We start from the raw sequence: 26,036 nt of genomic DNA, 5'->3' as shown, positions 1-26,036 counted from the left end.
GCTGATCGGAGGGTCACAATTTTGGCGCAATCAGCATGAAGCGATTACCCCGTCCTGTCAGGTGTGAACAGTTCCGACTGGTGGAGGTGCAGTAATGGTGCAGAATGGTTCTTCACGTACCCGGGGTCCTCTGATACCGGTCGATGGGCGGTTGAACAGTAGGGATTAGCTAAGCATTGTGGCCGACCAAGTTCATCCCTTCATGGCAGCCGGTTACCCTATGACAGAAGAACTTTTTAGCGGCAACTGCGAGAAGCGATCCTGTCCGCCTGGGCCAATATTCCTGCAGAACGATATTCACACCAAGTGGAATCTATGCCGTGACTAATTACTGCGGTTCTGAAGCCCAAAGGAGGTCCGACATGCTGCTAAATGGGGGTCTCTAATAAAGTGGCCATTCAGTGTATGGGGTATACAGTATATTCTACATAAAGCAAAACAATACAGGTTCAGGATTCAATATCTAATATTTATGTAGAACTAGAAGTCCCAGTAAGTCCTGTCACTGCCAGGAATACTTGTCTTTCCACTTCAGAGATCCACAACTAAAATTACACCTGACATTTGTCTCGCTATGTGACCTTTTACAGATCTACTTGTGAATGGTAAAAAGTGCATTTATCTCTTCATGGTTATTCTGTGGAACGGAAAGTCCTAGAATGATAATGAAAATGATCTTCTAATATTTCATATTGGTGACGTCTGTGATCTCGTCCCGCCATTCATTTCCAGATTGGATGGGCTCTATAGAATAATAAAAACCCCTTTGGCACAGCTCGGAGATTTCTCTTACTGGAAATCTGACAGGACATTTTCTCCACACATCGATCTTGAGATTTTCAGTCCCCGATATCTCCGAGCAGGGCCAAAGGGGTTTAACTGCATTGTAGAGGCCTGTCGTTCCGGAAATCCGCGGTGGGACTAGATCACGCATGTCACCAATATGACATATATCAAAAGATAATTTTCTCCTATATGCCCATTGCCTCTTTATCAGTATATCCTTGCCGCAGGTGCCCCCATACTTTGTCCGTCATAGGTGCCCCCCCCCCATGCAATTGCGGCCAAAGGTGTCCTGCCATGCGATGCCTGTCATAGGTAGAGGTATTATTTAAAGCTCCTGGGTCCCAATGCAAAATTGTTAACCGTATTATGTGCCATTTATAATACTGGTGTCGTCTTATATGGCAGAAGAGCTTTTGGGCCCTCTCAGGCACTATAGCTATGCCCCTGACTACAGGTGTCCCTATTCATTGACAGCAAGAGGTGCGTTATGCATTACGGTCCACCAATTTCAGCGGCAGCGGCCGACCATCTAATGTATACGGTGGCATCCCAACTCTCCCACGACGGCAGATGACAAGGGAGAGAAGGATCGGGCATGTTAAATTTCAACATGCCCGATCCTTTTGTTTGTAAGGAGATATGCGGCTGCCAGAACATGTTCACACAGCAGTAACGTGCTAAAATCTGCGGCAAAATCCTGTGCTACGTCTGGATTTTGCAGCCGATTTCCCCGTTTGCGTTGTAGTGGGTTTGAAAATCTGCAGCATGTCCTCAAGCCCACGAAGATTCTTCTTTACCCTCATTCGTGTGAATGGGATTCTGCTAAACCAGCGCAGAAAATCTACAACAAATGCACCATGTGTGAATGTGACCCAAAACATTGGGCCTTGTGTATTAAAACATGCAAAAAAATGGCCTTGTTACTAGTAGCAACCAATCATAGCCAATCAGATTTCAGCTTTCTTATTCTAAGCTGCTCTGGAAAAATTAAACCTGGGCTCTGATTGGTTGCTATGGGGAAACATATCCTATGAGACAGTTTTACATACACCTAATCGTGGGGGCAGCCATTTTATGTACTAAATCAGTATCCAGCATGTAGTCTATGTATTCCCTAGAGATCAGTGACAGCATTGCTGACCGATGAATTGCACGCTGAATATATAGCTGGGTGACCATCAATATGGCTGCCATTACAATCTTTGTAATTGTATTTCCTTAGAAATTCTCCAGTCTCTGTCGCTTTGGGGTTCAGATTTAGATATAATAGACATGTGATCACGGCAGCCAATTGCATACCGCCAACTGTCCAGTTCTTTTTGGGATTGTCCAGCAAAATGAACATAAAAGTGTGCGGCCTTATTTAAATTCACCCAAAATGGGTGTTTCACGAGACATTGAGGGCGTTCCTTGGTAGACTTAACAATGTTCTTTTAAAGGGCTCCCCTGTTGCGATTTGGTCTCCAAAATTTGCTTGTATACAGCTGTATACAGATTATTTACACACCGTCTATATAAATGTAGTGCGTCCATAGACCGTGGACCGCTCACTGACGGAACATAAACAAACCCACTGCCCGCTTACAGCCATCGCCCCCGGCGCTATTCTGAGAGCCACACGCCATTCGTTTTTGGATTAGTTGCCAGCACCGAATGGGTCCCCTGAAGATCACAACTGATTACCATGGACAGAGCAGTTAGTTACAGGGGATCTGCTTAACTTATGTTACGATTCTCATCGGAGGCGTGGATCCTCTAAGCTGCAATCGGTTTGACGCGGACTATACTGGGGTGTGAAGTCTAAGGAATCTCCCGGTTCTTCACCCCTAGGCTAGGGCTACGCCGCAACTTTGCCTGCAATACATGTCGCGCCGCAAAATATTGCTGTGTCGGCGCTGCCTGCATCGCACAAATGAAAGTCAATATGGCCACTTTGCGACCCGCATGGCGCGTGACACCACAGTCGCAAGAAGTCCAAACCTGCTGGACTTCTTGCGACTGTGGTGTCACGATAACTTGCGGGTCGTGAATCGAACACATTCATACCCTTACTGCGATGTACGCAGTGCGAAACGGCGATCTTTGGTTGTGCGAGCTGCGTTGCGGCCAAAGTCGCCGTGTAGGCCTAGCCTAAACCCATCTTGTGTTCTGCATTCAGTCATTCTCGTAAAATGTGAACTTTATGCTGTCTCTTTGTCTTATCCCAGATTTGCGGTATGTCTTGTGGCTCCTTGGGGTATTGACCACACCCACGCAGAGCATGCCTGGATCGGGATTTCCAGAGGATGACCCTTTTGATTTTCTATTTAAAATCATCCTGATTGGGGACTCTAATGTGGGCAAGACTTGTGTGGTGCAAAGGTTCCAGTCCGGAGTCTTCAATGACAAGCACCAGAACACCATTGGGGTGGACTTTACTGTGAAGTCGATGAATATTGATGGAAAAAAAGTCAAGGTAAAAAGCTCTTGGTGGTAGTAGGAAATATTAAAACGAGAACTTTGAAGGCCAAAGTGGAGAAGGGTTCCATGTGAACAGCAGTTGAGCATGGGTCAGTCGGTCCTAAGAGTTAGGTCCTAAGGCTGGGTTCACACGACCATGTTACGTCCGTAAAGTACCGAACGTATTTCGGCCGGAAGACCCGGACCGAACACAGTGCAGGGAGCCGGGCTCCTAGCATCATAGTTATGTACCATGCTAGGAGTCCCTGCCTCTCTGCAGGACAACTGTCCCGTACTGTAATCATGTTTTCAGTACGGGACAGTAGTTCCACGAAGAGGCAGGGACTCCTAGCATCGTACATAACTATGATGCTAGGAGCCCGGCTCCCTGCACTGTATTCGGTCCGGGACTTGCGGCCGAAATACGTCCGTCAATTACGGATGTAATTAGTGTGTGTGTGCACATACCCTGAGAGTTGGATTCTTTCTTAAACCTTCCATCAATTTTATTCACTGTGGTATATTGTGAGACCGAGATGCTTCATGTGGTATTGAAGGAAGTAGTCTGGCGTCATGATAATACCACTTAAAGGGCATGTCAAAAGATAACTGGAAGGGGTCTCCACAGCAACTCAATAGAATTATGTTGCTACCTTAATTTTTGGGATTTGTGGGGTCCAACGTCAAGGACCATCACCGGTATTCTGTTCTGATATGTATCTATGACAACCGAAAAGATGAAATGAAGGTAGATCTCTCCTCTAAACGAGAGATCCACTGCCTATTGCCATCCTTTCATGGCTCCCTAAATTATGCTATACGGCCACTTTACATAGCTGATTGGTGGGGGTGCTGAGAGTTGGACCACCATCAATCTAATATTGATGGTCTACCGAAGGCTAGGACACCAATTTTAAGGAACAGGAAAAAACCCCTTTAAAACTTTATTTGTGATTGATATCTCATAGGTACAGGTTTGGGACACGGCTGGCCAGGAGAGGTTTCGTACTATCACACAGAGTTACTACCGTAGTGCACATGGAGCTATCATTGCCTATGACATCACCCAACGTCAGACATTCGAGTCCGTCCCCCACTGGATCCATGAGGTTGAAAAATATGGAGCGTCCAACTTGATGTTGATGTTAATTGGTAGGTGTACTAGATGGAACAATACAGTTGGAATTTCTGACGTCTCTATATCTCTATCCTGTGGATGCGGTTACGAGTGGTGGTGCCTCCAGGAGCCCCAGACAAGTGATATAAAAAGTGACAGATCCTACAGTCCTGAATAGCATCCCAAGAGCATTGGTCAATACAGCCAAAGATTTGTATCTTACGAATGGCAAAAATGAGGCCTTGAGGGTAAAGGTTATGCTAGGCCAGGCTAGGACAACAAGAATGTTGAACTGAGGCATCGTCCTATTCAGGGGACCATATGTGTAGGAATTTACTAATATGGGGGTTTATCATTGATCAAGTATCATGAAAAAATGGTTTCTGACCTCAGATAGGTCCCGGGAGATAAGCTGGCAGGCTTTAACTATCATTGGTTTGGTTGCAAGATGTAGATCGGCCCGTGAACCCTGTGGAGACCTCCGATATAATTTCATTTATTGGAGCCTTGCAAGCGCTCCAATGTTGAGTGTAGAAATGTTATGGGTCATGTGGGCAGGCCCACCATCCATACATGACGTCAATGGCAGTGGTGAATCCTTGGGAGCATGTAAAGGGGGGGATGGACAGCCAGGCAACAAGTGAGCGATCCAGACTGGCACCAAGTACCAAAGGTTTTTTAGGATTTAGTGGCAAGAGTTATTGGATGTCACTTCTCAAAAAATCACATCGTAAATTGCCCAGAGGACAGATTGCAAAATGGCAGTAATTTTGTAAACCAACTTTTCCAGATGTAAGTCTAAAGGCCACGGAGGAGCTTGCTGGTCCCTCCTGTTCTTCGGTACTGGAGATGGGGGGGGACATGAAATTCCACCGGTAAGGGCCACTCCCTTGATTTTTGCTATTTGGGCCCCCTCTGCTCTATGTTCAATCCTGACAGTGCACATCTTGAATTTATAGGTCGTGTTATAGACTGTACTACAAGTCAACATAGAAACCTACTATCAATATACTGTATGTCTCAAATCTGGAGCTACTCCATTTCAGATGTTTGAAATCATTGAGGTTGGGATGTAAATAGCAATTACCAAATTAACCACGACCAGCGCAAAAATTGATGAGATCTGCAAACAATCCTATGTCTAAAAACGGCCATACATGGGTCAATTTGCCACCTGATCTGACTGTCATTGGGGGTCAAGGTGGTATATATTGAAACCCATCAGCTAATATGGGACTAATGTTCCTTTGGGAAAATAGATCCTGCTAAGCATATCGTTTATGTGAAGAAAAGCCCTGTCTATAGGCCCCTATTCAGGTCCGCTTGGGACCCCTTCTATGACCAGAACGGAGACTAACTCTAGTGGACACAGCCCGAACGGCCACCATGTTATACTACATTACCCCTGCTGTGGCCGCTGATCCTTGAAAATCGAATTGGTAACCAATATGGTCATGAGGCAAATGTTATTCAGCTACATTGGGGCAGGAGATTCCTCACTATTTCTTATCTATGTTTATAGGCAACAAAACAGACCTGGTGGAGAAGAGGCAGATCTTGTTTGAAGAGGCCTGCACGTTAGCGGAGAAGCATGGACTGCTGGCGGTCCTAGAAACCTCAGCTAAAGAGTCCCGTAACATTGATGAAGTTTTTCTCCTGATGGCTAAGGAACTCATAGCACGCCACACACTTCCTTTTCACAAGGATAGTCCACGAAATAGCTTTGTGCTGGACTCTCGGCCTATTTTTGTTGCAAAGGAGGCTGATAAAAACTGTCTTTGTGGGTAGACGTTGGGAAGGCGACAATCGTGGACTTCACTGGGTGAGATGTGTTCATCTTTTTTTTAAAAAAAACAAACGTTGCCCCTTAGTGGAGCTTGAGCCAATGGCGGACGTGTCTTGGAGGGAGATCCTAATGCTGTGGTTGACCCATTCCTTAAAGACAGGGGGGTCAACTCAAGAGTCATCTTCTACAAGGGATGGTGAAGACGCACCAAATGATGGGTTCTCCTGCCCCTAGATGGGGGTTTGTAAGACTAAGAGGATTCCCTAACGCTACTATGTACATCCCATGTGTCAGTAAAGGGAATCTTTTCTAGTTCTTCCTCTGTTGGATGAACCTGAAGACCGATGTATGGAGGACACCTCCAATCCTCCACAAGGCAATGGTAGTTGTAGTTTTACTGCGGACTCTTCAAGATGCATTCTGGGATTCTTCTAGAGGAAACTTTTTAATCTACTGTTGTGTGATAGCTTTTATATTTGTCTAATGTAAATCCAAATGGTTGAAACAATTTCTTGGTGTCATCGGAGCAACCAAAAAAATTCAGGTTGGGGAACCTAGACTTGGATCAAGGAATATGAGAAGGGGATATGTATGATGGAAGCAGGAGACCGTATGGTAGAAACATGAACACGGTCACATGTCAAAAACACGCCAACAGCGAAATACCTGTAATCCGGCATTTGATAATCCAAAAAATCTCTCCACAATATTATGTAGTCCGAAGAAGACTCCAAGATTTCGAAAATTCCTCTGATTAAAAAGTTTTAGTAGAAGATTTTGTTTTTAGGTTTAATTCTGGGTTTTTTACCCTCTCAATTGAGGTTTTTTTTTTTTATACTGTTTTTAAAGCTGTCCAATATTCTAGACTGATGATCCATTATTGGGGTCAGATTAAAGGAATTTTTCTTTACCTATGGCCTGCGCACTAATGTAATTTAAAGCTGAAGTTGTAAAGGATCTGCCAGACACAGCTTCTGTGTCCACTCCCGTGGTTAATCAGTCTGCACCTGCTACTAAGTCTGAGAGAGTGACTCGATCTGCTACCACTCAGGCTGGGAGGCTGAGGAGTGGGAGAGCCTATCACAGCCTGGCCAGACGGTTCTAGCTCCCGCCCTCGGTCTATTTATACCTTCATTTCCTGCTTGTCTTTGCCTGTGATTCTTTCCTGTTTCCTGGCTCTGCTGCTCCTGCTATTATTATTGACCTTGCTTCATTTTGACCCTGGCTTTACTGACTACGCTCCTGCTCTGCGTTTGGTACCTCGTACACTCCTGGTTTGACTCGGCTCGTTCACTACGCCTGTTGCCGTGGGGAACTGCCCCATTTCCCTTAGCTTCTCTGTACCCTTGTCTGTTGTGCACAGTTGTACGCCGTCGCCTAGGACGGGCCGTGCAAGTAGGCAGGGACTGAGTGGCGGGTAGATTAGGGCTCACCTGTCTGTCTCCCTAGCCCGTCATTACAGAAGTATAGGTTTCCACAGGATCCATCAACCGGAATCTAATGTCCATAGAGCTTTAGAAATTGTGTCCTTACAGCCTAATAACCACAAATCTATTTAAAGGGGTCCTCCACTTTGGACAATCCCTACTTGTTAGAAGTGTGCCGTGACAATAAGCTAATCACAAAGTGTCCTCTGCTCGGACCCACAGTGATCATCTGTGATCTGTGGAAAAACCTGTTAGGAAGTGTTGAATATCCCTGCAGCACCACCACGGGGGAAATGAAGTATTACACAGTGCTGAGTCCTATCAATGTGTTGTCTGTGTAATACAGGACAGGTCAGGTCCTCCAGAGTGAGAGACGCTCTTTGTTACCGCTCTCCACTCTGGCCAAGAGATAAGGACACTGAACAGCAGACCCCCCCTCCTCTATTCACTCCCGAATAGGGTGTATGGAAATGGGTTTTCTAAACAGGACAACCCTTTTAATCATGTTTACTTAATGTATGACACGTGTCCGGAATTGTATATGAATTTGTGGATGGATTCCAGTATGTGAGTCATGTGGGATAAACTGGTTTGATAACATTGAGGTCATTCCATAGGTTCTAAGTTCTGGATCAAATTACTATGATCTAAATAGCAGGAATTTAAAAGCATGCCCGCCCAGTGTAGTAAACAAATGCCAGCTGGCGCCCTGATGTTTATGTAGGACGCTGGTATAGATTGGGCTTCTGACATTGTTGAAGTGAAACCTCTCACCTATAGGAGTCCCACGTGCCGTTGTACAAATCAGAACGGCGAAGGGGAGACTGGAGAGTTGGTCGAGCATGCGTAGCCACTCTCCATTATCATCTATTAGAAATACGGAAACAACAGTTTGATCGCTCGGCTGCCTGAGATCCATGGGGGTCACATTAGTTCGACCCCTGCCAATAAAATTTATGGATATGGTTTACGAACATAACCCATTAATGCCTGTAGATATCATACTTGATAAGTCTCCTAAAATAGGAGCGCAGACAAGTATCCAGCAACCGTCTGCTGGTAGCCACCACTAGGGGGAGTATGCTGCATATGTATTTTATATTGCTCCCATTGACTTCAATGTATACAGAGAGCTCCCCCTTGTGGTGCCTGTAGGCAGCCAAAATTTCATAATTTATGGCTGAACATTTTGCCTGTCCTTAAGGGGCATGGCCTGTACTCTGTGGGTGGGGTTTACAGAAAGACTAATTTCCCATCTCCCTGAAAATGATTCTTAAAGGTAGGAAAGTATACGTAAAAAAAAAAATGATCAACCAATCCAATTAGATCCCCAATATCCGCTTGACCCGCTGTTTTAGTTTTACTTAGATCTGATGGGATCTTTTCCGGTTTTGAAAGAGGTAGTAGAGCAGGTTTCTATTGCAGCAAGCTTCCTCACTCTTTAAGGAAAAAGGGTATCGAGGTTTTAGCAAATAAAACAAACCATTTAGCCCCATGCACACGACCGTGTTTTGCAGACGCAAATTTGTGGGTGACTTGCGGTCCCATTCAGTTCCACGGTCCGTGCATTACCCAGGAGCCTGGACCGTTTTATAGAAAAACCGCTCCAAAAACAGCAGTGAAAAACTTGAGTGGCCTAAAAATCAGTTGTTTTTCCCTTGAAATTTTCAGACGTTTTTGATATTGTGTGTGTGTGTGTGTGTGTGTGTGTGTGTGTGTGTGTGTGTGTGTGTGTGTGTGTGTGTGTGTGTGTGTGTGTGTGCACGTACCCTTATTGTTTGATGAAATAAAACATTTTCCAATACACTTTCTTTATCTGTTCAAGATCTCTGCTTGCTGGGAAACGTCATAGTTCGTCCTGACCATGTGATGATCATACAGGTGATGACTGTACCATAACAAGCCAAGCACTTGTGTGATCATCACGTGAACAGGACAGATTTTTTTTTTTTTTTTTTATCCCCTGGAAGTAAATGACACATCCCTCATTAAACACTGGGTGACATTTGACATACGCCACAAGCGGGAGTATGAAGCCGGCTCACGAGTGGAGCGTCATACAGAGCAGGTGTCAGCTGTATATTACAGTTGATATATTGCTCCAATAGCCAGGATCGGAGAGACCGCCAATACCAACCGCGCTTAGCCGCATCGTTTCGGCTTTTTCCGGATTTCAATGTACTGGAGTTCGAGCTCAATAGAAAGTCTATGAACCCGTACTCCGATACATCGGCTTTCCGGAAAAAGCTGAACGCAAAAGAGGCTGAGCGCTTGCACTAGCGCTTCTACCGCTTTGATTTTGAGATTGGTGGGGGTCTCCGTGCTCGGAGTACAGACAATTATATTTTTTTCCTCACGTTTGCTGAAACTGTAATATCTTTTGACAACTTATTCTTATTCACTTTTATAACTCATTTCGCTCAGTTTTAATGCTCTTGAAGACCGAGGCCTACAATATAATAAATGAACCCCCCCCCCCCCCCCTCCGACTCTGTGTTATCTGCTGGAGATAACGTATATAGCCTGCACATCATTTGTATCATATATTACTCCGGCCTGTAATCCGAGCAGACATTGAGCTTTACCTGGGCAAAGGTTGTGTCGTTTCATGGTGCGGTGCCAGAGCTCCTGACATTACAGCCGTGTACTGAACGCTCACATCATATCACTATCTGAGACCTGAGGGGAAAGTCATATAAGATGACATCACTTTCTGATCGGTGGGGTCCGACCTCCGGGACCTTTATCCTATACATTGGAAATAAAACTTTAAGCAACTTTGCAAATAGTCTTAATGAAAAATATCCTACCGTTTTGAGTATGCAGCTCCTATGCAAACTTGTGGGTGTATTTCGATGGGACAGAAAGACAGTGGAATACATTAACAGGAAGGGGATGAGATTTTAACCGGTCTCATCCACACTTCTGGTCTTAAAAATCTGCAACAAATAATCGATGTGTGAATCCAGTCCAAATCAGTTATGTGGCCTACAAACAAACCGTGTGTGTCATCTGATCCTGCAGTCCCGTTCATCTGCCCCCTCTGCAACGGTCTGTAAATTATCAAGAAGAGGGGCAGATGAATGAGAGTAAATCCATAATTGCAGGATCAGACTACACAGGGTTTGTTTTGTAAGGCTGAGTTCACACAGGCCGGATTTGCTGCATAAAGTTAGACTGCGTGCAGTTTTTCATCCGGAACGTTTGCTGCGGAAACCGGCAGCATTTAGCCGGCCTCTCAGTTGACGTTTCATCCCAGGAAACCGCTGCAGCGGCGGTCACATGGGATGAAACGTGGTTGACATTTGTTCTCGCTCTTCCACTCTGCCGCTACTGCAGATTTTCCGCAACGAATTCCAGTATTTACGCAGCGTGTGAACGGACCTGAACAGTGGGGAGACACGTCAGGGTTACAGACCCAATTCCGAATACCCTATTAAGGAATTCTGAGTAAATAAGTGTCCCACCTACACAATCTCCATCAACTACTCACCACAGGGGCTACAGAGTGTCTCTCGGGGACCCAGCACGTCTCTGCCCTACACATGCAGCTCCTAACTTTTAATGGACACCATGTAATACTTCATTTTCCCTGTGGTGGTGCTGCAGAAAAGTTAACAAGTTCCATCAGGCTTGCTTACAGATCACATTTGATCGCCAAACACCTTGTGATCAGCTTTTGTTCGCAGAACCCTTTTAAAGGGCAAGGCCACACAGAGCAGCACTGACCCGGCCGCCATGTGGCAAACAGTCGGTAGACCTGGAAAGGTCAGCAATTTGACAGGCGCACAGAATATGGTGCCTGCGCGGTTGTTGGCCAGGCCAGTGCCGCTTTGTGTGGCCTAACAAACAGGGCTTGGCAAAAATCAGACAACCCCTCCAATCTCACACCACATGTAACAAATGGCGGCACTATTTAGCCAGTGAAACTGTGGTAGCACCAGCAGGGTCATGCTGCCATTCGCCACCGCGTCCAGGCATAGGTTCAGCCGCACACGGCTGCTCCGTGTTCTCACCTTCAAATACCTTGTTACACAAAGCTGGTGGCATTCAAGGCTGCAAACTGGTTGGACTGGAATATATGACATGTCTTGACTAACAACGTATCATTGGCATTTCCTCTTGTCAAGCCTGGCACACGCCGCCACCCACATACAGGTCGGTCATAAACCTGACTTCACAGGTGACTATAAAAGCCGCTTATACACTGGTCACCTGTTGTATTTACTTTACAGCTTTTATATATTCAATAGGGACGGCATCACAATGACCACCATGAGCAGCCCAGCTCCTCCTCACTGGAGCTGTATACACAAAATCAGGGAGGCAGCCTGGTGAAAGTCACTTGTATAAATCTAATAGATTGGCGCCATCTAGTGGTCCACACTTGTAACAAATCAGAAGGACTCTTATTAGTCACACAAAATGCTATAGGTGTTGCCCAAAAGTCAAAAATCCATATAAACCACAATTTGCACATGGTTCTAGATTATGTACTTGTGTAGAATTTTTTTTTGAATTTGTTTTTAAGATTTTTCTTTATTTAATTTTTTTTTTTTTTCATCTCGAAACAGAGAAACAAACACTCTGGGGAGGAAAAAGGAGGGGAAAAAAGACAGACATCAGGATAAAAATTATTACAACAGCACCTGGAATTGATAGGCCTGCCTAGGAGAAACACAGGCACTGCCACAACACCACAGGAAATAGCTACTGTCTGAAGCGGCCCAGACAGTCCAAACTCCTTTGACTGGCGCTATAGGTCCAGGTCATAAAAATCGTCCAGATCCTCATGGAACAAGTCCCACTCGTCCTCTGAGTCTGTTAGGTCTTCGTTGGCGCCTGCTGCCAACAGCATTAGAAGCATTTCACCCAATTCAAAGGTCATTACTTCTTCATCATCGTTGTCAAAAGGGTCACTGCCCTCGCGCTCCTCGAAGTCCCAAAACCGGTTCCTACGTTGGGCCTAATGGTAGAAAGAAATATGAATTATGAACCAGGGTATGACAACGCAGCCTGCACTTTATTACATTTGTTTTACCAAACACCGATATGTAGACCTGTGATCTCTAACAATCACATCAGCACACTTCTCCTGAAATACTCTGTGTTCCTGTGAAGTCTGGTTTCTTCTCAACCACAAATCTGGTCTCCTATGTCCTTCTCAGCTCATGACCCTTTCTGGTACAGCCCTGTCGTTACATGTGAGGCAAAGTTCTGCAACTTCTTAATAATAATAATATGCTTTGAATACGAACATTCCATCTTTTTTAGCTGTCAGTGAATGGAAACACTTCTTTACATTTAGTGGCTGAAACGTCAACTGAGCTAGTCCAACTGAGCTAGTCCAACTGAGCTAGTCCAACTGAGCTAGTCCAACTGAGCTAGTCCAACTGAGCTAGTCCAACTGAGCTAGTCCAACTGAGCTAGTCCAACTGAGCTAGTCCAACTGAGCTAGTCCAACTGAGCTAGTCCAACTGAGCTAGTCCAACTGATGCATTTGAGGGGCTTGTTTAAACACAGAAGAATGAATTTCAGCCTCTGGATGTAAGCAATTAGTTCGTAAATTCACTGACAGCAAGCAGAGATCTTGCGAACAACGAGAAATATTAGAAAGTTACATAACTCCTCATTATACAATCAAGCAGCTTTATTTACATCAAACCCTTGAGACACACACTGTTCGCAAATGGCAGACCATGGTCCGAACCTGGTTGTCTGGACCAGTGGCATCGCTAGCACCAGTCGTCCGGGTCAGAAGCCCGGATTTTAGGCCTGATGCCCCGGGCAACTACCACATTCAGTTGTAGATACAATTGAATACTATGGCTATCCGCTCCCTGCTCCGCCATTCACCAGGTGATGTTCGGCCCGCAGCCTACAAGACGCTGGGAGAGGATCACTTGGCAAGCTGGCATGATGGTGCCGTCTCCACATCTCATATGCTGCAGGCCTAAGGTGGCTAGGTAAGTACAAGTTTGTTTTGTTTAGTGGGCACCCTCTACAGGGGGAGATAAGCCGCAGATTTCTGCCAGAGATCCACGGGATGGAATTCCCTATGGCCTTACCATTAATGTTCAGCTCGCACCGTCACCTTCAGACCCAGGTAAACGGATCTTCACTAAAAATAGAGGATTGCCCTGCTCTATACTATGCAGAGAAATTGGTGGTGTTGCCTCATTCGATCTTCTGACTCACTGCTCTGAATTTTAATGGGGCCAGGAAAGATTCCAACCACTTTAGTATGTACCCCCCTCCCCTCCCCCCAAGTAGTGAAAAATCCTAGTCAGGAGAAGCTGCGAACACTATAAACTTACCCGGTATCTACTAGACATCCCCCCTTTTTGTCGCGGCTGTGGTTCTTCTATACGACCATCGGGGTATGCATGTTTGTAGAAACAGTTGCCTCCAAATGGGCAGGTGCCACGTCCTTCATCAAAATACCGACAAGATTTGTTGCTGAAAGGTAAAAAAAGGGAATAATTACCAAAAATCAAGTGACTGCAAGTCACGCCGTAAATACCGCACAGGACGCGGCGTGGGTCTGACCTGTTTTAAGCCCAGTGGACTCAGACACGGACCCTGAACTTCCACGGACCGAGCATGTCAGGGCCTACTTAGAGGTTTTATAGCACATCTCACGTTACAGAGGATGTCTCACTGATCTGGGGTCTCCAGAGGGAAGGGGGGAGCATTGAAGGATAGGGAAACTCAAAAGGTCTATGAGCAGCTCTACAAAGAACTTCAGGATAAAAGCGCCACCAGCAGGAAGTTCCCACATATAACATGTTAGTGACATTTTGTATCGGATTGCATTAAAAAAACAACAAAAACGCAACTTTTTGGTCACCGAGTCACTACGGATATACGTGTGGGGCAACAGTCCTAAAAATCCCATAAGAGTTGCACATGTTCTACCGGCATCTCCTAACCCCCGATGTATAATCCGCACCAGGTCCCCTATCGAGTGCCATTTACGGGTCCATTGTCCTCTAATTCGGCAGAGGGGCTACTTTGCCCACTCGGGTACTAGCGTGACCAGATTACGGTGGTCTGAACGAGGCCTGTATTCACACTCCCATGTGAACGGCCAGTGTAGAATACTTTCATCTGATCACAGTCTACACCGGACTAGAATAATATACAGCACTCACACGCTGGGGCCCCACTCAGAACATTTTTTTTCCCTCTACGTCTAACATGTACACTGGGAACGCTCCTGATGTTAATGCTACATGTCCATAGGGCTCTACTAACCAGCTGGAGGCCAAAAGTGTGTCCTTCTGGTCAGTCGGGCCGGATTACCTTTTATCGTTTGAGGTATAGCAGTATGGCAGTCGACTATGCTATTCCATCGAATGGCGCAGAAACTTATACTGCGTGGAATGTTTTTTTTTTTTATGGGTGACCCACCCCATGCATCTGCTTAACATACACCATGAGCTTTTCATGACGTATCCGTTAAATATATCCCATAGTAGTCTTCGGGTGACGAATGCCACATTTACGCCGGGTGCTTTTCCCGTTGTATAAAACGTAGGCCAAAAAACACACACTACATGAACGGGGCCCACAATATCACACCAGCCGGCAATCTGTAGTTCCCCTGGGACAAGTGGGCTCTACCTCATGGCCTCTTTGTATTTCTGGATCAGCTTCTGTTTGTCCTCTTTTTCTTCCACCCAGTATTCGCTTGGAATGACGAAGTTTGAGGTGATGCGGCATTCTGGACACGATCTGTAAGCAGGGCAACAAAGGGTTAAGATCACGCACCCGCTGTATTAGTCAACGTAAAAGCAGCTCGTATGAAGGTAACCCTGAGCAATGCGATTGGATCACAGGTTGCCAAGCTACAAGATTTAAAGAGCAATTCCGCCATCAGTCACCCCGAGCGGCCAGATTAATAGGACAGGTCAGGATAACGGGATTACCGTTAAGAAGAACAAGCAAAGCCCAATTATTTTGGAGTTTTCCTTCTAATCTGCTTTTCATGACAAATCACATTACGTTGTTCGTGGATCTCATGAATGTCGGAACATTTACTCAGTGAGTGCCGGCAATGTGGGAGGGCTAGGACTGTCGTCGTGGATCGGTCACGACAGGATAAATCCACACGGGATCTGTGTTGTACGGTTGCCTAGGCAAACGGACCATTTGCCTGTATTTTTTTTTTTACTGGGTGCCATGTTTTGGAACATGGCCGCATTCACTTGTAATAAGTCAATGGGTCATTCTGGTATTTTGCAGCACAGGGGTAGCGCTAGGTTTGTAGTGGTGTGAATTTTTGGAAAAGCCCTTTAAAGTGCCACTGTAATAAGACCGTGACACTTTATGGGATTATAAATGCTCAGATGGGTTAAGCCAGTGGGCACGTCACCATGCTGGGTGCTTCACCATGACAGACACTTGATATACGGCACGCTCGCTGGATTAACCGCCCCCTCTAGGGCTTCTCACAGATTGTCAAACAACCACTTACTTTATAATCTTGCTCTCAAACTGCTTGGCGCTCCTCCACCTGCGGATGCATTTCAGGCAGTAGGAGTGGCTACAGTTTGACAAGATGCCAAAACGTCGCTCGCTGGGGTTGGTTTTCTCATACACCACCTCCATACAGATCCCGCACACAATGTCTTTACTGCGTTGGATGGCAAATGACAATTCCATGTCCTTCTCATGGGCCTCAATGCAAGACTGGGTAGAGAAGGGGGGGAAATAAAAAATTATATACATATACACAACGTCTGAATAGGCCATTATAACATATAGCAGACGGTAAACTTTAGATAATCTGTGTGTGTAGTAGCCCGACGGCTGACAGGGGAAACAAGGACTTTGCACGTTGGATTTTTGTCTGCTTGATCGTTAGTTTTCCTTGGAGATGAGCAGCATCAGGTGTCTGGCAGCTGCTTATCCCCGTGTTCCTATGGTAGCAAACGATGCCAGTTTTGCGTTGTAGAAATGCCGCAAAAGCGTCAAACTTTGCAGGCCAAATTTCGACTTTTGGCCTTTTTGTGTCACCCCCCACTTTCATGAAAAGGGGGAACGTCTTCTGGAGTGGCGATGTGGCCACCGGGGAACATCAAATCTATGATAATTTATGCCAGAAAGCTGGCATTATAGTGGAAGTCTGCGCCAGCTCCTCGCTTGGACGGTGCAAGACCCAGCCAAAAGATTTGCCTCTTAATAAAATGTGTCACAGTTTACTCCAACTTTTCTTCCTATTAAGACTAGAGAGTGTGAAACGCCAGTCCTAATAATTGACACCATTGACTTACAGGGCAGCCACCTATAGGAGGCAGTAGAGAGTTTTCCTTGATTCACCAGAATTCTGCACGTTTTCCTCATACAGGGAGTGAATCTAAATATATTAGGGAATTGCTACTCATGCAATTCTCCAGTTCAATGTTCCAAGTGCACCGACAAGATGAAGCTTCGAGACGTAAGGAGCATGAGAGCGAATACTTATCAGATCTTGAATCAGCTTAAACTTTACCTTAATATGTTGAGACCTTTGCGAAGTGTCTGTAGGATGAAGCACCTGCAGGCCGCACATATCACACGGATCTCCATGCAGGTAAACGCAGTTTTCTCCATAGCGACACTCGCCCACCGTGGCATATGGACAAAGCTGCTTCTTCAGCTCCGGGTCGGCCGGCTGCTCCTTGTTCTCCTCTTGAGGTGCTGCTCCCTGAGCGTCAGAGTCTGGAGCTGCAGGTAAAACAATCAGGGAGATCTCATCAGGGAAAACTCAACCAAATCGACTAATTCTACCAGGACTTTTCATTAAAAATTGTAACGGAACCAGGTTTTCATTTAAAGGGGTACTCCGCTTTGCACAATCGCTGTTTGCTAGAAGTTTCCATTGACAATAAGCTGATCACAAAGTGTCCTCTTGCTGGGAACTCCAGCGATCAGCTGTGATCTGTGGGGAAGCCTGTCAGGAAGTGTTTAATTTCCCTGCAGCGCCACCACAGGGGAAATGAAGTATTACACAGTGTCCATTCATATCAATGTGTGGTCTGTAATACAGGACAAGACAGGACAGGTCAGGTCAGGTCCTCCAGAGCATGAGGATCCTGAACAGTGGACCCCCCTCTATTAACTCAGAATATTTTTTTTGTTTTTAAACTGGACACCACATATTTAAAGTCTACCACAATCCTTTAAACTAATCTGATAACTCCTGATTTTATGGTTTTTGGTAAACAGTTATACCAGGGCAGCGCCACAATACTCGAGCAACCAGTGCCACATCTGTGGAAGGAGCAGGGGAACCAGTCTAGTATTTTTGGAAATTTTTGCCATGACCTGAAAAGGCCCCAAACATGTCACGTAACACGAAGACCATAACAGGGTGGCCGGGCCCACATTCCAAACATTTTTCATAAAAAAAAAAAAAAAAAAAAAGGGAGTAATAAATTAGGATAATGCGAGTCAATGATTTGTCCTCTTATCTCCACTTGTTAAGAATTACATTTTTCAGAGAAGCCGGTGACAACCAATATGGCCGCCCTTTGCACTGGTCTTCATCTAGCTTTCCTAGAGTCCTGAACGAGTTGATAAATGCAGATCACATTCAGGTGACTAGGAAACATGGGTGGCAGACCCCAGAGGAAATGTGATGGCTTTATTACTGGTCACCCAGCAATTGATAGAACTAAAAATAAAAAGTGTCTGAATAGAAATGTTTAAAGCAAAAAGTGCGTGATGTCATAACGTATCGCGATATTTAAATAATCTACAGCAGAACGCCGTATAAAACATATAAATATTCTACCAATGAATGCTGCACTGCCCCTTTAAGAGGCCCCAAGACAACGTGCCTGCCTGTTTACTTAGCCAGGCAATGATCAGGGAGTAGTTCCAGGGAGAAGTGTGTGTGTCCAAGGTCTGCTCCCCAGGGCACGACGTACACCGCAAAACATCATCCCCGCCTGCTCACTTTTCTCAGGAGACTTCAGTTACTGACAGTTCCCATAAACCATGTATGAGGCATGTAAGTACTTGTAGGGTTTATTGCCTAGTCGCTCATCACAAGTCTCATATACCTGAAGACATTTACCCCAGAACATCTACACAGCAACACAACACACAACAGACTAAAGACCCTCACACAATATTCTTACCCCACCAATAAGTACCGACTGCCGGAGAGATGGCCCCGATATAACATCATACTACCGGAGACATGATCACAACTCATCCCTACAAACAGGTCAAAGGGGGGGGGGGGGTCTCTCAAATGCACAACTTCTGCCCATGTTTGAAATCTCCCCCCTCTATATCAGAGTTCTGTAATGAGGGGGTTGAGGACGATGGAGGTCAGAGAACGATCGTTCAGCCAACAGTTATCCAGTTAAATAATAAAATGTGTTTTTTTTTTCATTATATGATTTATTGTACGGATCGGGATGTCACGATACCAGAATCTGGACTTGGATACCGATACTTCGTGTAGTATTGCAATTTCGATACTTTGCCAAAAGAAATAAAAAAATAAAAAGTTCTTCCATTTTCTGATGTGAGGCGCGAGGTGTGATGATGAATTTAACCTCCATGTGCCTCACATTAATAGTAATTAACCCCATCATGTTCCTCAGTCATAATGGGTTAATGTGTGAGGTACATGATGGGGTGAATTACTATTAATGTCAGGCACATGGAGGTTAAATTCATCATCGCACCTCGTGCCTCACATTAATAAGTGATAGAAAGCCGTGTTTATTTTATTACAGCGCACACATCATAAATGATGCCAAAAAATTGTTGTGCAGGTTATTACGGACACGATAATACCGAATATATGTATATATTATGTATTGAGACTTATTTTAATGTTTATTGTAAAAAAGTTGTATGTGTGTTTTTATTTAACATTGCTTTATGTTTTTACTTTATTTTTTAAACTTTAATGTACTGGCATAAATCTATATACTGATAGCACACAGGCATATATCTATATACTGATAGTACACAGGCATATATCTATATACTGATAGTACACAGGCATATATCTATATACTGATAGCACACAGGCATATATCTATACACTGATAGCACACAGGCATATATCTATATACTGATAGTACACAGGCATATATCTATATACTGATAGTACACAGGCATATATCTATATACTGATAGTACACAGGCATATATATATATATATACTGATAGCACACAGGCATATATCTATATACTGATAGCACACAGGCATATATCTATATACTGATAGCACACAGGCATATATCTATATACTGATAGTACACAGACATATATCTATATACTGATAGTACACAGGCATATATCTATATTACAGTACATTAGCCTGTCTACTGATCGGACATACTTAGGTATGTCCTAACAGGAAATATGGTAGGACAGCCCTGGGGTCCTTCAATGGACCCTGGGCTGTCTGCCCATATATGGTATGTCCCTCAATCACGTCACAGGAATTCCCTGTGATGCGATCCAAGGGACATCCCCCCTTCCCATTTTCCCCTGAATGCTGCTGTCAGCTGTGATGGCAGCATTCATGGGAATAGCGGTAGAGATAAGGTTTCTCTGATCTGCGGCTGTGTAATACAGCCATTGCCCCGCTCCTGACAGGAAGTGCGCGCGGTCAGCATGAGGTGATGCGGCCGGCGGTGCAGGCACTGAAGACAGAACATCGGGGTGTTTTGCAGTGCGTCCGCCATGTTCTGTCTTCTGTGCCGGTGCTCATTAGTGCAGCGCCGGCCGCATCGCATCATCCTGACCCCGCGCACTTGTTATCAGGACTCAGGAGCGCGGCAATGACTATTACACAGCCGCAGCCCCGCTCTCATACATTCATGTGTTACATACTGAGCTGTGCGGGTGCACAACAAGTACCGAAATACATGAAACAACGGTATGGAACCATTTGGAGATGCAGAGTATCGAAGTTTCGATGCATCCCTAACTGATCGGGGCATGGTTATCGACCTCTCTACTGACATGGTAGACGCCTCTATAATTCAGATTTTGTGCACAAGATTTGATGCATTTTCTGCTAGAATATCGCTCATTGTTCCGATGCTCTTGTCGCTTTGAGGTTTCTGTTCCGTTGTAAAAGAGTTAATGGTGAAAATCACAATAAAAACATTTGGAAAAAACAAAAAACCCACTTTGATATACCAGGAATCATTCAGCTCAGAACAGCAACAAAAAGCTGTGGAGGACACGGCACATCCATGCGTTACATGGACAACCCATTAATGTCAAAAGGGATCTGTGTAATACTTCAATTCACCTGCGGTGGGCGACTGAACACTTGTGGACAACTCCTTTAAAAAGGTGAGAGAGATGACCAGGTCTTCCGCCAGAAGTTTGAGATATGGTGGGAGGTCAAACTTCCGATATGTGAGGTTTTGCTCGGTGTGAGTCCAAACACGAACGCCCACCAATCGTTAAAACAAAGGAGCAGAAGCGCTCGGGCGAGCGTTGTGCCGCTTAGTTTCTGAACGTCTTTCCCTGGAGCGGTGTATGAACTTTCTATTGAGGCCGTACACCGCTCCGAGGTAATCCGATCAGAAACTAAGCCGCGCACTGCTGACCCGAGCACTTCTGCTGCTTCGTTATAGCGATCAGTGGGGATCTCAGTGCTCGGACCGCCATCGATCAAAGCTTCGGACAGTTTTTTGAAGTTTAGTTACCCTTTAAAGACATTGAAAGGCTTCCGGTGCCTACGCCACTTGCTCTCCTGGCCCGTCACTTAACAGGAGACCTGGTCGGCATCATCATTGTAGGAACCCTTTAAACCATGTGCCCTGAGGGTAAGCTAGTCATATACAAGTCCTTACATCAATAGTTCAAAATGGCGCTCACAGGGTGCACTAAACACGGGTATTAATAGTATACAGAAATCCGCCAAACGGGCTTTCCTGATCTCCTTCAATGGGTACTCGTCCCGTCCTTTATCCGAAATATACAGATCCGTAATGCTGGGAGGGGACCTGTGTACAGGCGGCATATATTGTGTGTTATCCCCATGACTACATATCATGTCCGTAATAGGAACGCTCGCCCATCAGAACACCAACTCCGATCCTGCAGACTCCAATCTACATAGAACCGCAGCAAAAAATCTTTTTACTATAGACCGGGAGGAAAAGTCCAACCACAGAACACAAGAGTCACCTCCACCAAACCAACCGAGCCCTAAAAATATATAAAACCCAATGACCACCCCAGACGGTCGGATTAGACATGTTGATCCCATTGGCCATTATCCATTAAGACTTTTCCCATCTTATAAATTTTTATTTTTTTTCCATAAACTCTTAGGGAGTTAATAAAAAAAACAATGTTCCCTCCCAAGCAATTACCCCGTCCGCAGTAGAGTTGCCCCGGCACAAACTCCACGGCATTGACCCAGTCTTCAGCTTGGGAGACCCCAGCTGCCACCTCGCTAGCTGCCTTCTTACTGTTAATGTTGCTGCTGGTTTCCGGGAGGGACTCGGGTGGACTGCTCCTCGCTGCAGAGGCGTCTCCGATTATTTCTTGCTTTAGTGGTTTTGTGTGTTCATATCTGAGGAAAGAAATCACAGAAGAGACGTTTTTATTTTTGCCGAGACTTTTACCGGATTTCCGCGGTCTTATCAACGACAAATGCAAAGGGCTGAAAGCAGTACGGACGACAGGAAGCCTGGAGCGAGAGCGAGGCGCATCATTAATAATCTCCCCCACCTGCAGTGGTCTCCGTAAGCGCAGCACCCGCGTTGGTAGTATCTGCAGATCATAGTGGAGCGGCTGGTGGACAGATCGTGCGAATAGCGGCAGTTGTTTCCTTCTTTGCAGACACCGTGCATAAAATATCTGCAATTACGGGTCAAATAACAGACAATTAAAAGCAAAAAGTCGTCACCTACCGTTTTGTTTTAATCAGACAGATACGAAAAGTTATAGACGTGAAGCTCTTCTACTACTGTGTCCCCATGACAACACTTCCTGTCGGTGCCTTGGCCATACAAAGACTTATAATAGGGACATTGCCTGGATCCAAATCCCCACCGATGTCCGCGCACAACTTTAGATCCGGACCACCATCCACATCAATGTCCACACACACAGATCCAAGTCACCATCTACATCCAGACTGCCATGAATAGTGATCATCTCCCTATGGCAAGGCCGCAGAACAGGTAAGAAGTGTTTTTATATAGACTGGAACAAAAGGGACTATATGATGTGGCCTCATAACATAGCTGATTAAATAGACGCTGCAGTATAAAGCATGGGGGAGAAATAGAGCAGCAGGCAGAGGTAGATTTCACACAGTGCATCTAAATTGAAGTTACTGATCATAACGTGGCCACAAGGGCTCATGCACCCAGATGTTTCATTATTCTATGTATTTTTTAGTTTTGAGGCCCACACAATTTTACGGGCTAGTTGTGATTTCTGGGATATGGCCATGAATATAGGACCTAATTGAGAACAGCTAAAAAAAAACAAAAAAAAACGGCCGATCCATCAACTAACATAACTAAGACATCAGCAGACGGCGCTCCCCTGACCGCCCCATACACGGTCAGCTCAGCTTCATGTTTATTTCACTTGAGGGAAAGGGGGACAAGCAGCCGCCAGACATTTCTGACAGCAGCTTATCTCCCAGAAAAGTAAAGAGCCGGCTATGTTGAAATCCAGCACACCGATCCTCGCATCGCACGACATCTGCCATTGGGGGACACTTAGGTGGCCAACATTCACACGACATTGTCGGAGGATCGGATGTGGATGGGCTTCTCCACTTTGTTTTTATAATTCGGGTTGTTTGTCTTTACGTGTCGCGCTCACCGAGACTCCTGCCGGTTCGCTAGGGCCGGGAGACCGTCCTCAAGTATATTGTGCAGACCCATTTTTCAGAAATTATGGACAAGAAGTCATCATACAGGAAAAAAAAAATGGCTGCTCCGTTATATCTGCATGGGTTCCATGTGTAGGCCCCCAAAATGCTTTTGTAGGAAATCCTGATCTGAGAAAACCCACCGCCTGCCCCCAGATGATATGAATGTCTCAGGCCTAATGCACATGCCCGTGTGCTATCCGCAATATCGCACGCGGACACAATCGTTTATACGGCCTCATGCACACGACCGCCATGTTCACGGATCAGTGCGGGGGCCGCAAAGAACTCCGGACATGTCATTTTACTGTCTATATTTGTGGATCATGTGACCTACTGACATCAGTTCCAGCCGTCCTTTGTCTTTTGCGGATCTGTGAATACTGACAATGCACTAAGGGAAGATATTTTTTGGGCCGAAACGGACCGCAAATACTGAAAACGTATCCATGGTTTTGAGGACCTCAAAATCACCATGGTCGTGCACATTCGGCCTGGGCATCACAACCACAAAATGGAAACGTTTGTGCGTATGATGCCTTAAAGGGATGTTCCCATCTTATAAACTGATGGCATATTGCTAGGATGGGCAATTAGAAACCCCTGGACCCCCACCTATCCTGAGAATTAAAAAATATATATCTTGCCCTGATCATTGGTGCAGCGGCCACCCGCTGTTCAGAGAACTGCACCACGGCCCCATTTAAAGGAGTCGTTCAGTCCCTAAAAATTGATGGCCTATCCTCAGTACAGGTCATCAATAGCTGATGGGTTGGGGTCCAACTCCGATGACCACTTCAGTCGGGGGTGTCACAGGAGTCAGATCCCAACCCATCAGCTATTGATGGCCTATCCTGAGGAGAGGCCATCAATTTTTAGGAACTGGACAGCCCAGCGAATGGGACCGCCCTGCAATTCCTGGCCCAATAAAACTTAAAATGGACACAAAATATTGCAACAATGTTCATAAACATTCTATAAAACTCTCATCAGCTGCCAACACAATAGTAGAAATAGATACACAGTATCACACACTTCTTAAGGGAACAGTACACCTAAAGACGATCCAATAAGATCAACCACCCAGTCAGTCATTCCGCAGTGATGAACAGTTGACCCCAACGATTTCAGAATATTCTGGGCCGATTACTCAAAATTCCTGATTTTACTGAACCGCAGGACACAAACCATCTCAATCTATGAGACGTATCAAAACTGTCGCAAAGGAAAAGTAGAGTAGTTCTTCCTGGCAACCAATCGGGCTGCTGCTTTCATTTTTCAAAAGGTGTCATCTGATTGAAATTAACAACTCCAGTTTTCCTTTGCACCTATTTAGATAAATTTCCCTCTAAATTTTGATCTCTATTATTAGAACTGCCCCAAATTACCTAAACACCCCCACCCTATATACCTTACTAGCACAACCTAATTTACGCTGTCACTGTTCCCCTTTAATTCCCTCCTATCCCAAATTATTCCAGGGAGTCTATCCAATCCCAAAAATAAATAAAAAAAAAAGTGTCAGACTATCAGAGGCCGGAGTAAAGGAATTCCACAACTAAAATACCAGAGATTTATTAACGCTGGCATTACGGTAATTTTTCAACCTCCAAAAAAAATAAAAGGAAGCGCCCCCCACCCACAATGATATTTTCCGTGAATAAAACTCCCACCTGATTTTTGTATCCCAATTTTCTCCTATAGAAGCCCCCAGATTATGTCTGTGCCCCCTTATTTTATCACCACCCCACTAACTGCCTACAATGCCCAAACCCACCCACTAACGTTTTCCCATAATGCCCCCTAAATTAGCCTGCACCCCAAATCCCCAATACCCCGGCTCAATCACTGTAACCCCAACTCCCCTCCCCAATGCTAAAACCCCGCATTCATAACCATAACCATCATCATCATCATCCTCATAGCGGTGTCCTCACATAACCCACAGTAGTTCCCTATTGAGCTGCCATCTTCCCCCCGGCTCCACGCCACTTACCTGCAGGTCACCTGTCGAGTCCAGCCACCCACGGGGGGATTGTCCGGGAACGCGGGCAGCGGGTTCTTCCCTGCTGCGGCTGATGTGAGAGGTACAGGCGCCGCCGCAGCTGCCTCCGCCATTCCTGTTTATCCCCCCTTCCTTCACGACGCCGGAACTTCCGGGATCACATGCTTCCGGCAGGGGGCGGAGCTCGGAAAATTCAAAACTTCCGGCAAGGAGATAAAAACAATACACAGGCCAAATAGGAGAGGCGGAGCTAAGGCGTAGACCCGCCTTCAATTTTTTGACTGATCATCTGCTTAGCCAATGGGAAGAGAAAACTGGGTTAATCCCACCCACAGCATTCTCCTGTGTTGTCATGGCTACGAAACTGACAGCTTCTAGGCCTGATTCTCGTGTTTATTTCTTAACCCCTTAATAGGACGTGACTATTTTAATCTTCAGGACGCGGCACATTTTTTTGTGTTTTTCACGCTACATTACGAAAGCCATAACGTTTTTATGTTTACGCTGACGTTCCTGTGTGAAGTCTCGCTTTTGTGTTTTGGGTGTATTTTTAATATTTATTTTTTTTATAATGTTTTGTGTGTTTTTTCATAAAATTTTTAAAC

General features: G+C 45.3%; 2 protein-coding genes across 3 annotated transcripts; one reads left to right on the top strand and one right to left on the bottom strand.

Moving 5' to 3' along the window:
• The first annotated feature begins 1,848 nt into the window (after positions 1-1,848).
• Positions 1,849-7,145, top strand: RAB19 (RAB19, member RAS oncogene family). The gene is made up of 4 exons (XM_075859813.1): positions 1,849-1,990; positions 2,994-3,241; positions 4,194-4,377; positions 5,865-7,145. The coding sequence occupies exons 2-4, from the start codon at positions 3,047-3,049 to the stop codon at positions 6,128-6,130; spliced, it is 645 nt and encodes a 214-aa protein (XP_075715928.1). The 5' UTR covers positions 1,849-1,990; positions 2,994-3,046; the 3' UTR covers positions 6,131-7,145.
• A 4,929-nt stretch (positions 7,146-12,074) lies between these two features.
• Positions 12,075-25,697, bottom strand: MKRN1 (makorin ring finger protein 1). Of its 2 annotated transcripts, none has more exons than XM_075855906.1 (8): positions 25,423-25,697; positions 22,268-22,396; positions 21,907-22,109; positions 17,052-17,266; positions 16,035-16,249; positions 15,182-15,292; positions 13,873-14,014; positions 12,075-12,521 (listed from the first exon to the last, which is right to left on the bottom strand). In XM_075855906.1, the coding sequence occupies exons 1-8, from the start codon at positions 25,542-25,544 to the stop codon at positions 12,312-12,314; spliced, it is 1,347 nt and encodes a 448-aa protein (XP_075712021.1). In that variant the 5' UTR covers positions 25,545-25,697; the 3' UTR covers positions 12,075-12,311. The 2 variants fall into 2 exon arrangements, with proteins under 2 accessions (XP_075712021.1, XP_075712022.1); XM_075855907.1 differs by having other exon boundaries at positions 22,006-22,109; positions 25,423-25,694.
• Positions 25,698-26,036: the final 339 nt, after the last annotated feature.

This window comes from Rhinoderma darwinii, chromosome 3 (genome assembly GCF_050947455.1).
Source record: "Rhinoderma darwinii isolate aRhiDar2 chromosome 3, aRhiDar2.hap1, whole genome shotgun sequence".
In the NCBI taxonomy this organism is placed as follows: Eukaryota; Metazoa; Chordata; class Amphibia; order Anura; family Rhinodermatidae; genus Rhinoderma; species Rhinoderma darwinii.
This window is presented reverse-complemented; position numbering and strand designations above follow the sequence as displayed.

Bases quoted from the DNA above. Each gene is read 5' to 3' on its own strand.
- MKRN1 (XM_075855906.1), bottom strand. From the start codon at position 25,544: ATGGCGGAGGCAGCTGCGGCGGCGCCTGTACCTCTCACATCAGCCGCA. The intron at 16,250-17,051 runs GTAAAGTTTAAG...TTCTCTACCCAG, and splicing joins AAAGGTCTCAACATATTAAG to TCTTGCATTGAGGCCCATGA. The intron at 15,293-16,034 runs GTAAGTGGTTGT...CCCTGCTTACAG, and splicing joins TTTGAGAGCAAGATTATAAA to ATCGTGTCCAGAATGCCGCA.
- RAB19 (XM_075859813.1), top strand. From the start codon at position 3,047: ATGCCTGGATCGGGATTTCCAGAGGATGACCCTTTTGATTTTCTATTT. The intron at 3,242-4,193 runs GTAAAAAGCTCT...GATATCTCATAG, and splicing joins TTGATGGAAAAAAAGTCAAG to GTACAGGTTTGGGACACGGC. The intron at 4,378-5,864 runs GTAGGTGTACTA...CTATGTTTATAG, and splicing joins CTTGATGTTGATGTTAATTG to GCAACAAAACAGACCTGGTG.